Below are 16,042 nucleotides of genomic sequence, written 5' to 3'. Positions count from 1 at the left end.
TTTCACAGTGAAAGTCCAGTCCAGTCCTGTCAGTCCATCATGTGGGACGTGGTGCTGGACTTGGCTCTCGCTCAGTGAAACTCCGTCAACAGCTTCATCTGTTACAGTCGGTTTCATTTGTCCTTTTCCACAGCCGTCAGGTGAGGTGATGTGTCATCGCCATCGCACCTGTTTCCGTGGCGACATGCACGGCTTTGCACACGCACCAGTCTGTGTTATTCCGTTTGTAGTTATGGACAAAACTTGGGATTGAAGTAGGATTTCATGTTTTCGAACAGCAGCAGAAGATCAGGTTTTGTGAAACTACGACATTTTAGTGACAGTTTTAATGAAATGAAACGGCTATGACTCTGTTTTTGCTGTTTTTGTCCATGTGTGGAAATATTCTCAGTGTTATTCACAGGTTCCCTCTGCCCCCCCCACCCCTTCTTGTCTCCCCACCGCAGCATGCTGGACTACGGCAGTGAAAACCTGAATTCTGAGGAGATCTACAGCTCTCTGCGCGGCGTCTCCGAGGCCATTCAGAACTTCAGCTTCCGCAGCCAGGAGGATCTGATGGAGTCGCCGAGGAGCGACGGCATGGTGAGGGCATCTCCATGACGACGGCGGCAGCGGCAAGATAAGGCAGTAGATCTAACACTTGGGTCACAAATAAAACAAACCCGAAGCATCGAAAACAGAGGTTTAATCTGGGACATAAGAGACGTTTGAGCAGGGGGGTCAAACTCATGTTTTTTCCGGGGGCCACATTCAGCCCAGTTTAATCTGAAGTGGGTCAGACCAGTCAAATAAAAGCATGATAACCAATAAATAATGGCAACTACAAATTGCTTTAGTGCAAAAAATAACATTCGATCATGCCAATATTTACATTTACGAACTAACCAAACAAAAAGGATATGAATAACCTGAAAAAAATGGAATTTGTTAAGAAATATAAGTTCAATTTTATCAATATTCTGCCTCGATTTATCATTTCTATATATGTATTACAGATCAGATCTACAAAGACACAAAACATTTAGTAAAAGGCAGAATATTGTTAAAATCACACTGAATTTTCTTCAGACATTTCATATTGTTCATATTTGTTCAAGTTATTCACATTTTAAAGGATAGTTTGTTAATGTAAACATTTTCATAATTTAATGTTTTTTGCACCAAATTAAAGAGAAAAAAATTGTTGTTATTATTTATAGGTTATTATGATATTATTTTTGAGTTTGATGCCCTAACTTGCACTTTGCAAATTCATCCCATGGGCCAGATTGGAACCTTTGGTGGGCCGGTTTTGGCCCCCGGGCCGCATGTTTGACACCTGTGCATTAGAGGCATGTTAGTTCAGGTTCAGACTCAACACGGGAGTCGTTTTGGTTGAATTTTTCTTTTTTCTCAAAGGCTTTGGGGGAAATTCTGAAGTTTCAGAACAGGGGTAGTCAAACATACAGCCTGTGGGCCAAAACCGGCCCGCCAAAGGGTCTAGAAGATATTAACAATCATTTTAGTTCAGGTTCCACATACAGACCAGTTTGATCTACAGTGGATCAGAACCAGTCAAATAATAACGTAATAACCGATAAATAAAGACAACTCTAGATATTTCTCTGGATTTTAGTGTAAAAAAAACCAAAAACAAAATTGCATGAAAATATTTACATTCAGAGTATCCTCTCACAAATAGTACGTATAATCTGAATAAACATGAAAAACCTGGAATGTCCTAATATAAATCAGTGTAATTATATCAATATTCTGTCTGTTATCAAATGTTTGGTGTATTTGTAGATGCACCGTGATCTGTACGTTATAATGAACATGTTTAAATGATAAACTGAGGCAGAATATTGTTAAAATTACACTTATTTATCTTAAGATATTCCAGGTTGTTCATGTAATTCACATTTTTTTAAAGGATACCTTATAAGTCCAAGCATTTTCTTTTTTTCTTTTTTTTCCATTTTGATTTTACTGAAAAAGGGGACAACATATCCTCAACATTGCCATTCACACAGATGTTATTTATTAGAGCCCATTTTGTACTTCTTATTTTATCCATACAAAACCGAACATATGAACTGGGTGTTTACACTTTCGGTATTTCTCTCTTAAAAACAATCATAGCGTCACAATACCTCTGGATTCTTTACACATGTTTATGCAGAAAAACATAGAAGAATAAATACAGGGAGATTATAAAAAAAATCCAATCCACTTTATTTATGTAGCACATTTAAACAAGAACGTTTCCAAAGTGCTGCACATCATAAAAACAACAAAACAATTAAAAGAAATACTAAAAACAATAAATAAATACATAGAACTACAACAATGCTCTAAATAAAACAATAAAATCAAACAGTTAAAAGTAATAAAAAAATCAATCAACCAATCAATAAATAAAAGACACAGAGGACCACACAGCTCATGCGGAGTTAAAAGCCAGAGAATGAAAATATAGAAATAATTAAAAAAAAGAGGAGTGTTCCAAATTCTGGGCGGCTAAAGGATACAAACTTGATCCATTTGTCCAAATATGATCAAATGTATCCCTCTGGATTCTGATAGAGTCGGTCAGTTTTTCCATTTTGAAGGTGTCAACATTTTCATAGTGTCATTTTACTTTTTTCCTGTTATTTGACTGGTCTGATCCACTTTACATCATATTGGGCTGAAGGTGGAACCTGAACTAGAATGACTTTACCAGCCCTGGTTTGAACATTTTTAACTGTACAATTTAATAAAACAAGTCATGGGTCACAAATGAAAAACACTTCTAACTGTTGTCTTTAGGGCTGTGTATCGGCAAGAATCTGCCGATATGATACAAATCACAATACTAGGATCACGATATGATATATAAGGATATATCATGATACTGTTAAAAAGGCAATTTTTTGTTTGTTTCTTTTTTAAAAACAATTATTTCCTGGAAGAAATGAATTACACCATAAACCTGCACGAATACTAAACACATTTTTATTTGATCCCAACAGGATCTAATGTTGTATCACCAAATGTTTGTGTTCAAACTGAAATTCTGTTTTACAGACATTCCAGTTTCAGATCCTGTTCGAATGTTCAGATTCTATTAGTTCACAACTAACATCAGAACAGGATTTTTGTCCCAAACAAATGAACTACCCTCTGCCTCTCCGACAGTAAAAAGTGCTTTTAGGATGCTTCAAATAACCATTATTTAATAACACAGTGTTAAATAATAATAAATAAGATATAAACAAAAAAGAAAACCAAAAAACTAAAATGAACCTCCACCATATTTGCATTTGAATAAATACCTAAAAATATCGATACAGTACTTTTTAACATTGATACAATATTGTGAAATGAAATATCGTGATTTATTGCAGAACCGATCTTTTCTAACAGCCCTGGTTGTCTTGTCGTGTATTTGATCCATGTCCATGATCCAAATGCAGGCTTTGAACTCATTACACACTCTTTTACGTCATAATAGATATAAATAATAATAACTAATGGGCAAAGTCAAGGGGAGGTTAACATCTGGTCAAAAAAATTAAATGACAGTCTACACCAAACTTACATTTGTGGGTCGGTAATTACCTCCGCCAAGGAGGTTCTGTTTTTGCCAGGGTTTGTTTGTTTGTTTGTCTGTCCGTTAGTGTGCAACATAACTCAAAAAGTTATGGACAGATTTGGATGAAATTTTCAGGGTTTGTTGGAAATGGGATGAGGAAGAAATGATTAAATTTTGGTGGTGATCGGGGGTGGGGGGGCCCACGGGGGGGGGGGACACTGATCAGCCTTGGCGGAGGTCTGCGCTCTCCGAGTGCTTCTAGTTTTTGATATTTTTCATTTAGAAATATTCTAAACTAAATGTTGCCCTTTGAGTCGGTTTCAGATGGCATTTAGACCTTTACAGCTGTGTGGGATATTTGTGTTAAACTGGTCTGGGTCGAAAGTTCTGAATCCAACAGTAGTGGGCGGTCCATCTGGGGCCACGCCCACCTGCTTGTAGATGTCGGTTCAGTGCTTTTGTTTCCAGATCCTTCGATGTGTTTCTGAGTCATTGGTCTCTGACATGTTTCCGTCCTTCAGTCCGGAGTCGCAGCGTCCTCAGAGTCTGCGGTGGAGGTGGGCGGACGCACGGCTCTGGACAATAAGACGTCGCTGCTCAACACGCCGTCGCCGCGCTCCTTCGCCGGGCCGCGCTTCAGAGACTACAACCCCTACAACTACAGCGACGCCATCGGCTCGACGGACAAGGTGGCCACGAAGGAGGCGCTGTACGAGGACGCCGTGGAGCAGCTGAAGGACGGTGAGGCCGCGGCTCCAGCGCGGGTGGCCCTTTCATATACGGTCATCATGTTCCAGATCTCATCCACGCATGCGCACTGCACATGTGCCAGAATACGTCAGAACGGCGGCTAGTACGAAGCGGAAGAAACAAACAGGCAGGAATATATTCATGCGAACAGTAGCGATAAGTGCACATTCATTGTATTCTTTCACAGTATCCAGTCCAACTTTATTTATAAAGCACTTTAAACCAACCACAGTGGACTGAAGTGTTGTACAGAAGAATAAAAGCACAATACAATTTACCGTACTTTCCAGGCTAAGTCGAACGTGACTCTAAACCACAGGTGTCCACGTTGTGACATGAGCTATTTACACAGGAAGATGGTAAACAGACAGATTATTTAAATATTTATTCCCATCCCTTCACTGCTTTTTTCCAAACAGTGTCTGTAACACGTCAGTCAGACGTCAGGAACAGGCTGGTTCCAAACCCACAACAGTCACTGATCTGTATGTTCATGTTCCTTCTGCTCATTAAACCACTGCAGTCGTCTTCTTCAGTGTTGGAGTTGAACATCCTCAAAGGCTCCGTCACACACCTTCTACGTCTCTCTCTCTTTTTTTTTACCTTCTCAGTCTCTCCTCTGTCGTTGCTCAATGGCACTTCGGTGCTGCAGCTCTATTTCCTTCTTTACAGACACATTGATTGCTTTTAACTTAAAAGCTGCAAAATATGCATTTCTTCATGTGTTTTCCATGATGAGGGTTTGAGCATGACATACAAAATGACTGATAAAAGTGAAGCTTAAAACTCCTCCTCTTCATCACCTCTTCCTCCTGTCCGTGTCACTTTTACACTTCCTGCTAGAGCGCCTCCTGGTGGCCGTTAGCCTGTTTAAATCTACACTCAAGCTGCATCGCTGTATAAGCCGCAGGGTTCAAAACAAGAAAAAAGTAGCGGCTTATAGTCCGGAAAGTACGGTAATCAAAGCATTATAACTTTTAATAATTCAAATATTTTGAAGCAGACAACCATACAGCCTGTCATAGAAGCATTCAGCACAAGTCGGGGGCGGGGCAGATGTCAGTCAGGGAATTCCAGACCTGTAACTCTGCAGCACGGGATTGGTCAAACAAGTCATTTAGTATTAATTAACAAATATTCCAGAATGGCTAATATGCATGGCTTCCTTTAATAGAAGAACTGTGTTTGTAATAAATTAATTTAAAGTTTCGTTTAGCCTAGTGGGTGAAAAAATACACAATATATTTGCAAATGAATTGTTGGCAAAAACTTGATTACCAAGCAAAGAGTGTATTAACCCTTTAATGCATGAATTATGAGGACTTTAGTTAAGATTTTTTTTTTCCTGAGTGTTTTTATTCCTCTTTAGGCATGAAAAAAAAACCCCAATGTGATTGAATTTTTTTTTTTTTTTTTTTAATCAACCTGTTTTTCATAGAGTTACAAAAATGTCCACTCAGCTACACCATGAATTTTATTCTTGAAGCAAAGAAACATGTATTTAAAACCCAATATCATAAAGTGATATGAAAACAGTGAAATGAAACCACGTTTAATGCAGCTAATCTGATGTTTTCTCACATTTGAACATATTCTAATACTAGTTATTACTCACTTCATGGAGATAATATGCAAAAAATAAATATTAACAATTGATTTCCACTCAAGAACCAACCAAGAACAGCAAAGTTACGATAATGGTATGAATTGCAGTTTATGAGATGATGTATAAGTGTCCACTGTGTTGGCTGATATGGAACTAAAACAACAAAACCCATGAATATACAAGAGTAAAGCTGTAGAGTAACTGTCCACTGGAGTGACCACTATGCATGAAAGGGTTAATTATTCAAAATTATAATGTGAAAGAATGCAATGAATGTGCACTTATCGCTACTGTTCATTTTTTCTGCTTCATACTAGCCGTCATTCTGACATATTCTGACACATATGCAGTGCACATGCGTAGATGAGATCTGGAACATGACGACCGTATATGAAAGGGCCGACCGCGGCTCCGGCTCGGCTCAGCTCTTCTCCACCTACGACCTAAACTTCCTCTCTTCTCGCTGTCGTCTTTTCTAGGGCGCCGACAAGAATGCGTGGACAGCAAAGTCTTGAACCCCAAAAGCTTCCCAGGTAAAACACCATACCAGTCCTCTACCGGCGCCCTTTACGGCAAAAATGTACACACGCTGAAAATATACAGTCAAATATAAAGCTGTAAAATCATCGTACATCCAAATATATTTATGCTTTTTTTTTTTTTTTTTTTTTTCATGACTCTTGTACAACTTCAGCCCTGCTCAAAAATGACCAAACAGTCAATAATTTTCAGGATTTTAACCCTTTAAATGCCAAATTCTGAATGATTTATTACCAAAAAAAAAAAAAACACAAAAAAGTAATATTTTCCATGTAATAAATAGTAGAAGGATGGGATGTCGGTGTTAATTAGAGCCTTAAATATGTCAAAGATGAGCGACTAAATAGATTGGATTTGATTTGATGTAGTGATTTATTCCAAACATGCAACAAAATTTAACATACATGCAGAACATACATAATAATACAAATACCAACAATCATAATCTTAGACAGAAGACCAAACATTCAACAATTTTCAGGATTTTAACCCTTTAAATGCCAAATTCTGAAGGATTTATTACCCCCCCCCCCCAAAAAAAAAAAAAAAAAACACAAAAAAGGAATATTTTCTATATAATAAATAGTAGAAGGATGGGACGTCAGTGTTGATGAGAGCCTTCAACATGTCAAAGATGAGCAACTAAATAGATTTGATGTGATTTAGTGGTTTATTCCAAACGTGTAACGAAATTTAACATATATGCAAACTAGCAAAACATACATAATAATACAAATATCAAGAATCATAACAATCTTAGACAGAAGACCAAAGAGTCAACAATTTTCAGGATTTTAACCCTTTAAATTACAAATTCTGAATGAATTATTACAAAAAAAAACAAACAAACAAACAAAAAACACAAAAAAGGAATGTTTTCTATATAATAAATAGTAGAAGGATGGGATGTCGGTGTTGATTAGAGCCTTCAACATGTCAAAGATGAGCAATTAAATAGATTTGATTTGATTTAGTGGTTTATTCCAAACATGCAACGGAATTTAACATATATGCAAACTAGCAAAACATACATAATAATACAAATGTCAAGAATCATAACAATCTTACAGAAGAACAGCACAATAGTTCCCTTTACATTTACCCAAAAAGGGGTGGGAAGAAGCACAACTTATTTAATCCCACCCCCTCTCCCTAAAATATTGTTAATAATATGTATGTCCCTCTTTCTTTTACATTACTCTTTTATATTTATATATCTATTCACACACACACACACCAAGGTTATTATCGTTTACGAAAACTAACGGAATGGCGAAAACTAGAATTGTAAAAGCATTTTCGTTAACTGAAATAAATAAAAACTGTAATGAAAAGAAAAAAAACATAACTAACTGAAACTGTATTGGGTGTTTACAAAACTAAAAATTATGGATAAAATTCCCTTCGTTTTTGTTTTTGTCAACATCAGATTGATACGAAAGTGATTTATTTCACTCTAGCAATTTTCTGTGCTGTCACCATACGACATACGGTTTCCAGTCGTCTTCTGGTCGTCTTCTGGTCCCCACTCTACCTGGAAACATGGAGACTAAAGTTAGGAGAAAGCAGCAGAGTCCTGTCTGGGATTTATTTGAATATGATGACAGAGTAGAAAAGATATAAAAAAAAAAAAAAAAAAAAAAAAAACTAAACTAAAATTAAACTAAAACTTTTAGATTTAGAAAAAAATAAAAAATAATAAATCCTATCAAACCTGCTCTAAAAACGAATTAAAACGAACTGAATTAGAAAAAAAAAGTCAAAACTAAATGAAACTAAAGTAGAATGAAAAATCCAAAACTATTAGAACCTTGACACACACACACACACACACACACTCATTCATCCATATCCACATACATACGTTTATACCTTTACACAACATATAAGTACACATATAATCTTTTACCAGTGTGTTTCTTACTTGTGCTGGTGAATAAACAAACAAATAACTAACTCAAAGGAGGAAATATATACATAAACAACAGTGACCAAATGGTGACAGTTAATAAGCCTCATCCTTATATCTTGTGAAAAACATGTTCTTATAAGAGTTGATTGCGTTCATATTTTTCTTTAATATCAGATTCTCCCTCTGGTTACCCTCACTGACAAAAAAAAAAAAAAAGTTGCCTTTGTTGTTGTTTTTTTTTTTTTTTTTGAAAGGCGCTTCTAAATCAAATGTGTTGTTATTACTGTTAAAATGAGTTGAGCCATGGACGCCGCCTGCTCCGTCCACAGTGAGCCCCGCCGAGCAGCTGGAGCTGGTGGGGGATCTGCTGAAGGCGCTGTCCCAGGCCCAGGGGGGGGAGCCGGGGCTGGACGAGCGGCGGCGGACGCTGCTGGAGCTGCTGAAGGTGGCGCGGGAGGACAGTCTGGTGGTGTGGGAGGAGCACTTCAAGACCACGCTGCTGCTGCTGCTGGAGACGCTGGGGGACAAAGACGTAAGGACCGAAGCTGGACGAAACACAGACACCACAGCTGTTACTGACGCATGTGTTCACCTGTATTTAAAACTGGACTAGACAACAGCAGCAGAGGTTACAGACGAGAGAAAGGACGTCCACAATAAGAACTACACATCAGACACACAATAAAACTATAGGTCGCACACATAAGAACACTATTAGGCCTGTAACGGTACACTACATTTTCGGATCGGTATGTTTTCGGTTTTGAAAGCCATAGTTGTTGTTGTTTTTTTTTGTTTGTTTTTTTTCGGTTCAGTACAGGAAGAAAGAAAACCCCTCAAAATGCCTTTAATGCAATTATTATGAATTTTTGAACATTTTCCCCCCAATTTTTGGAGACACTAGAATATAGAAAAACAGGAATAATATATTTCTGCTGCTATAAATCAAATAGAAAATAAAATAAATAAAATATTACTAAATGTATTTTTTTTAAACATTAGTATTGCACTTTTCCTTGAAAGGTAGTTTTGAACAAACAACAAAAATCTAATCACAGTTCTGTCAGTTCACATTCTGCATAAAAATAACAAAATTCCACATGAAGTGTAACATTAAGAAGAAGGTAAACTGGTATTCTGTTCAAACAAACTGAAGAGAAACACTGACAACAAAATTAACCTAATTATTTATTTTAGGACAGAGAACAAACTGTTTAGGACAACTTGTGTATTTGTGTGTGTGTGCAGGATGTGATTTGTCAAAAACACGGGGGGGGTTGTTTTTTTTTTCCTTTGTCTGAATGGGGGGGGGGGGGGGGGCTGTTATATATGTTTGGGTGTGGTCCATAACTAACATAACTAACGCTGGCGTGAAACGAAAGTGAAACTTTACATATTTTCAACATCCAACTCCTGGGTTCTGTTCCTCTATTATACAGTTTGTGTGTGTGTGTGTGTGTGTGTGTGTGTGTGTGTGTGTGTGTGTGTGTGTGTGTGTGTGTGTGTGTGTGTGTGTGAGAGAGAGAGAGAGAGTGAGAGACAGAGCTGGTGTAAGTCTTTTAGAACTACAGTAGTTCATAGGTGGCAAACAACATTCGTCTTCTCAGTGTCTCTTTCACCTGAACCCACAGTGATCTAAACTGGACTGGACTGATGCTGGAGGGTCTTCAGTCTGTTCCTTCCAGGTTCACATCATATTTTTTGTTTTTTTTATCTTATATCAGCTGTTATTTCATATTTCAGGTCAATGTGCGCTCCTTCAATATGTCCGTGTGGAACTTGTGCAGATTTAAAGTTCTGCATCAAACAACGTCTTTCATTTCTTTTTCTTTTTCTCAACATACTGTTTCGTTTGGGTACAGCTGTGTACTGAACTGAACAGGTGTGAACTGAAACGGTTCATTTCAGTATGTGTACCGATACAGGCCTAAAAATTATACATCAGACACATAATAAAACTATACATCGCACACCATACGACATACATATACATATATTCTGCTTGTTTTCTTGATTATTTTGCTAATTTTTGTTCATTTTATTGTTGTTTTATAATAATAATAATAATAATAATAATTATTATTATTATTATTATTATTATTATTATTATTATTATTATTATTACGGTGCTGCTATCTGAACCTCCATTTCCTGAGGGCTCTCCAAGGGATCAATAAAGTTCTTTCTAATCTAATTGAATTTAATCTGATCTAATCTAATCTGATCCCTCCCTCAGCACACCATCCGGGCTCTGGCGATGCGGGTTCTGAAGGAGATCCTGAGGAACCAACCGGCCCGTTTCAAGAACTACGCTGAGCTGACCATCATGAAGACTCTGGAGGCCCACAAAGACTCGCACAAGGAGGCAGGACGACTCCTGTTGACGCGTACTGCCCACGTGCGGGGTTTCGTCAGGTCTGACTGTGTGCGTGCGCTCTGGTTCACAGGTGGTGCGGGCGGCGGAGGAGGCGGCCTCCACCCTGGCCGGTTCCATCCACCCAGACCAGTGCATCAAGGTGCTGTGTCCCATCGTGCAGACGGCGGACTACCCCATCAACCTGGCCGCCATCAAGATGCAGACGAGGGCCATTGAACGCATCGCGAAGGAGCCGCTGCATCAGCTGCTGCCCGACATTATCCCCGGACTCCTGCAGGTCAGACACGCACCAGCAAACGCAGACCACACCCACACATGGAAGTCGTATACCGGGGGTGTCCAACCCATTTTAGTTCAGGGGCCGGTCTGATCTGAAGTGGACCAGACCAGTAAAATAATGACAGCGAAAAAAGTACAATTAAATTATGATGATGTCTACATCTACTAAGTTTCCTTAAAAATCTGAATAATAGCAACAATTTGCAGTGTCTTAAGAAAAATAAGTGCAATTTAAAAAATATTCTGCCTCATTTTATCATTTACACGAGTACATTATAACTTACAGATCACAGTGGATCTACAAATACACCAAACATTTAAGAACAGAATGTTGGTAAAATTGCATTTACTTCTTTGAAGACATTTCAGGTTATTCATATTTGTTCAGGTTATTCAATTTTTTTTTTGTAAACGTATAGTTTGTTAATGTAAACATTTACATGTAATTTAAGTTTTTTACACCCAAAAAAAAAGATAGAAAATTTGCAGTTGTCATTACTCAGAGGATATTATGATCATATGTTACTGCTCTGATCCACTTGAGAACTAATGGGTCTGTATGCATCTGTATGACAAGGTTCAAGGTTTGAGTAGCAGTTTAGGGACATTAAGGGCAAAAATTCAAGTTCTTGGTTCTGGACTGAAAATATTATCAGTTTAGGGTCAAATTTTCTCAGGAATCTGAATCTGAAATCATTTATGCAAAATCTCTGCTTAAATTGGCTTCATAATTGACAGAGCAAGTCCAAATCAAACACATTGGTGGACAGTTTCAAAAACCAATTTGAAAGTTTGGTTAAAAAAAAAAAACAAAAAAACTTGATCTGACTTTAGGAAAGTAAATGAGCCTAAATAATCTAAACTAACTGTAGCCCATGTAGGTGGGCAGAATTGATTAAATTTTGGAGGCTACATATTGAAAATTGAGTGAATGCCAGTTTTTTTTTTTTTTTTTTTTTCTACGGTGGTATGTATTTTTTTCACAAACTAAAAACTGATGGGGTAGTGTTAGTAGAAGTAATGATTTGACTGATCTAATATTAGAATAGACTGAATTGTTGGTAATGCTTTATTCACAACAGAAAAAAGAAAGAGAATGGTGTAGAATACATACAGATTTATGATAATAGCAACTCTACATACAGAATTATAAGTCCAATTCTTACCTAGAAGACTACAAATCCAAACCAAATATTCCCAGGACGTCTTCTGAGGAACTGGCTGATCTGACGTCATTGACTTTGAACTGAAATCTCTGAAACTGATCCTCATTCTAAAGGCCAGACCATCAGCTCTGCTTCGAAGGTTCAAGGGAAGTAAGTTCAATGAACATTTATAAGCAGCAGCAGGATTAATATGGGTTTTCACATTATCTGTCACTGAAAAGGGTCATTTTTGCTCCACTTTTCAGCAAACATCATGCAACAAGTCACACATAGACAAGTGATACCTATTTTTGGATGTTATATTCTGAAACTACACAATTTTTCCAATAAATTCAACACAAGACACTGCATGAACGGTAGACATTTATTCCACTATATTTTTTTCACAATAATGATACTCAAAGTTTCAACCTTGTCATATGTTGAACCTGAATTGAAATGATTTTGACACCATTGATTGTTGTGTAATTTTTGCATTTCACAAATTCATCACACGAGTCATATTTGGACCCTTTGGTGGGCCGGATTCGTCCCCGGGGCCACACGTTTGACACCTGTGTTGTAGATGCTTTGACGCGTCGCCGCCGTTGTCTTCTGTCGCAGGGCTACGATAACACTGAGAGCAGCGTGAGGAAAGCCAGCGTCTTCTGCCTGGTCGCCATCTACTCTGTGATCGGAGAGGAGCTCAAGCCTTACCTGGCTCAGCTCACCGGTAGCAAGGTACCCTGGGAAAGCCTCCGTTTGGTCTGCACATGTGCAGATGTAGGCATTCAAAGTCACGTAAAAGGAATGGGAAAAGAATCAGTGTGGTTGGAGATGTTTTTCTAATGGACTGAATCGGGTTCTGCTTTGAGATGCTTTTAAGGAACATTGTCGTTATACTTGTAGCACCTTTTAAAATAACCGTGGTGTTTGTATACAGGTGCGGAAAAAATGACTAGACCACCCCTTGTTTTCTTCAGTTTCTTGTTCATTTTAATGCCTGGTCCAACTAAAGGTACATTTGTGCAAAAAATTCATGGGAAGGAATGCCTCTTGGACCAAAAAAGAGTTTGATTGAGGTGCTCTTTGGAAAAAGGGATTCATAAAGTAGATACCAAACTGGAAGAAAACTCCAAGGCACTGTCTTTAAACAGTCAAATGCCTTCATGAACATGGGACGGTCATATCTAGACCTAAAAAAACACTTCAACACGTTTGACTTCCTGATGAAGGCTTGGAGCCGAAACACGTCAAAGTGTTTTTTAGGTCGAGGTATGACTGTGCCATGTTCATAAAGGCATTTGACTTTTTAAAGTCAGTGCCTTAGAGTTTTGTTCCAGTTTAGTATCTAAAGGTCGGTTAGTTTGGACAGTTGGTTTTTAATTCCCTCCACCAGGAGGTATTGTGATCACTTTGTTTGTTTGTTTGTTTGTTCTCATCTTTAGTGTAAAACTCTTCCACCCATCTTTCCCAGATCTTCCCCACAGATAGGCCTAGGCCCTGGGACCAACCCAGTCCATTTTGGTCCCAGTAGGCCAAAGTTCAAGGTCACAGCAAGGTCACAACATCTACAGTTTTCCATCTGTCATCACTGAGACATTTTCCAAAATTCATAAAAAATTCAAAACGACTCCGATTAGCCTCCAGTTTGATCCACTCGTAGCTTAGAACAATATCTTGTACATGGCACAAAACTGTCCACATCCACTGTGGAATGTGGACTCTGTGGACATTTACACTGAACATATTTTTCCTTTTATTTTGTGTATGTGTGTGTGTGTGAGTGAGACTGTGGATCAATGTGCTTATCATGTAAACCTGTACTGTGTCAGACTGTGGGTGCATGAAAAGGGGGGATATTTTTGGGTTTGTCGTTACTGTAAAATGTGTTTCATTATTACCTCCGCCAAGTGTAACGGCTGTCTGTTTGTTTGTTTCTCTGTTAGCAAGATAACTCAAAAAGTTATGGATGGATTTTCATTAAATTTTCAGGAAATGTTGATACTGGCACAAGGAACCAATGATTAAATTTTGGTGATGATGGGGGGTGGGACTGATCTGCCTTGGCGGAGGTCTGCGCTCTCCGAGTGCTTTTCTAGTTAGTCGTTGAGATTAGTCGACTAATCGAAAAATTTGTTGAAAGATTAGTCGTTAGAAAATTAGTTGTTAGCGGCAGCACTAATCTGTAGACCTACATCTGAAAATGCATTAATGTAAACATATAAATGATGGAGCCTAAGACGGTGCCCTGAGGGATCCCATTGTCAGTTTACTCAAACACAGACTTTTGCTGACTAGAATTATCTGATCACCGCAGACATCTGATAGTGGTCAGAGTATTAGTGTGGATGTAAGCCGGCTCAGTACCCAGGTTTCCCTCATTGTCTCCTGCTGTTTCCCACAGATGAAGCTGCTCAACCTGTACATCAAGAGGGCCCAGACCTCCACCAGCAACAGCAGCAGCTCCTCCGACATCTCCTCCTACTAACCCCGCCTCCATACGCCGGCACGCTAACCAACAATCCACTCCATTCCAGTTCCAACCGCCTTTTTGGTAGGACCAGACCAAACCAAACCAGACCAGACCAAACCAGACCAGACCACCAGCCTCAGCTCGCAGTTCGGTTTTCAAACTCACTTTAGTTCAGGTTCCACATTCAGCCCAATATGATCTAAAGGGGGTCAGATCCGTAAAATAATAACAGTGAAAAGAGTAAAAGTACATGAAGTAAATTTTTAAAAAATGTCAATCACATGAACAGCCTGAAAAAAAGTGTAATTTTAACACTATTCTGCCTCAGTTCATCGTTTCCACATGTTCATTATAACGTCCAGATCCCAGTGGATCTACAGGGGTTGGACAAAATAATGGAAACACCTTCTATGATGCTACAATGTTAGGTGTTTCCATTATTTTGTCCAACCCCTGTACAAACACACACATTTAAGAACAGGCAGAATACTGGTCCAATTACACTGGTTTATATGAAGACGGTTCAGGTTGTTCATATTTTTTTATTCACAGCCCAATGTGATCTCAAATGAGCCAAACCAGTAAAATAACATTTAACCTATAAATAATGTAAAAAAAATATATAATAATAATAAAATCTACAAACATTTGAGAAACATGAACAGAATTAACAGAAATGAGCAAAAATTGCACAAAGAAATATGAACAAACTAAACGAGAACAAAAATGAAGAAAACTGTGAGAAACATCAACAAAATGATGTTAAAATCGCACTTATCTGAAGACGTTTCAGGTTCGTAGTTTCGTTCAGGTTATTCACATTATTTACAGAAGTTTGTAAATGTAAAGATTTTCATGTCATTTTACTTTTTTGACACTAAAACAAAGAGAAAACAAACACTGGAGATGTCATTGTTTGTAGGTTATTATGGTGGAATTTGACTGGTTCTGATCCACTTTAGATCATACTGGTCTGAATGTGGAACCTGAACTGAACTGATCTGAACACCAGTGACTGGTAATGTCTTCAGCGTCATTTTGACATTTCATGGGATGGATGCAACACTTTGGTGGGTGGGACTGGACACTTTGGCGGGTGGGATTTGACCCTTTGGTGGGTGGGACCTGATACGTCGGCGGGTGGGCCCGGACACTTTGGCGGGTGGGCCCGGACACTATGGTGGGTGGGACTGGACACTTTGGCTGGTGGGATTCAACACTTTGGCGGGTGGGCCCAAACCCTTCGGTGGGTGGGACTGGACACTTTGGCGGGTGGGCCTGGACTCTTCAGCGGGTGGGACTGGACACTTCAGTGGGTGGGATTCGACACTTTGGCGGGTGGGCCCGGACCCTTCGGCGGGTGGGCCTGGACACTTCGGCAGGTGGGATCGGACCCTTTGG

The 16,042-nt window shown here is 38.7% G+C and overlaps 1 protein-coding gene across 1 annotated transcript in view; it reads left to right on the top strand.

The window, feature by feature from the left end:
• Positions 1–14,920, top strand: part of LOC115432942 (CLIP-associating protein 1-B-like) — a 97,109-nt gene extending 82,189 nt beyond the window's left edge. Inside the window, 8 exon segments of the mRNA XM_030154055.1 lie at positions 447–582; positions 4,078–4,297; positions 6,392–6,445; positions 8,694–8,896; positions 10,601–10,729; positions 10,812–11,018; positions 12,790–12,906; positions 14,573–14,920. Of these exon segments, the coding sequence (XP_030009915.1) occupies positions 447–582; positions 4,078–4,297; positions 6,392–6,445; positions 8,694–8,896; positions 10,601–10,729; positions 10,812–11,018; positions 12,790–12,906; positions 14,573–14,656 (1,150 nt within the window). The 3' untranslated portion in view covers positions 14,657–14,920.
• The last annotated feature ends 1,122 nt before the right edge of the window (positions 14,921–16,042 follow it).

The sequence above is a fragment of the Sphaeramia orbicularis genome, chromosome 2 (genome assembly GCF_902148855.1).
Source record: "Sphaeramia orbicularis chromosome 2, fSphaOr1.1, whole genome shotgun sequence".
In the NCBI taxonomy this organism is placed as follows: Eukaryota; Metazoa; Chordata; class Actinopteri; order Kurtiformes; family Apogonidae; genus Sphaeramia; species Sphaeramia orbicularis.
The sequence above is the reverse complement of the archived record's forward strand: the minus strand, read 5'-3'. Positions and strand labels throughout refer to the sequence as shown.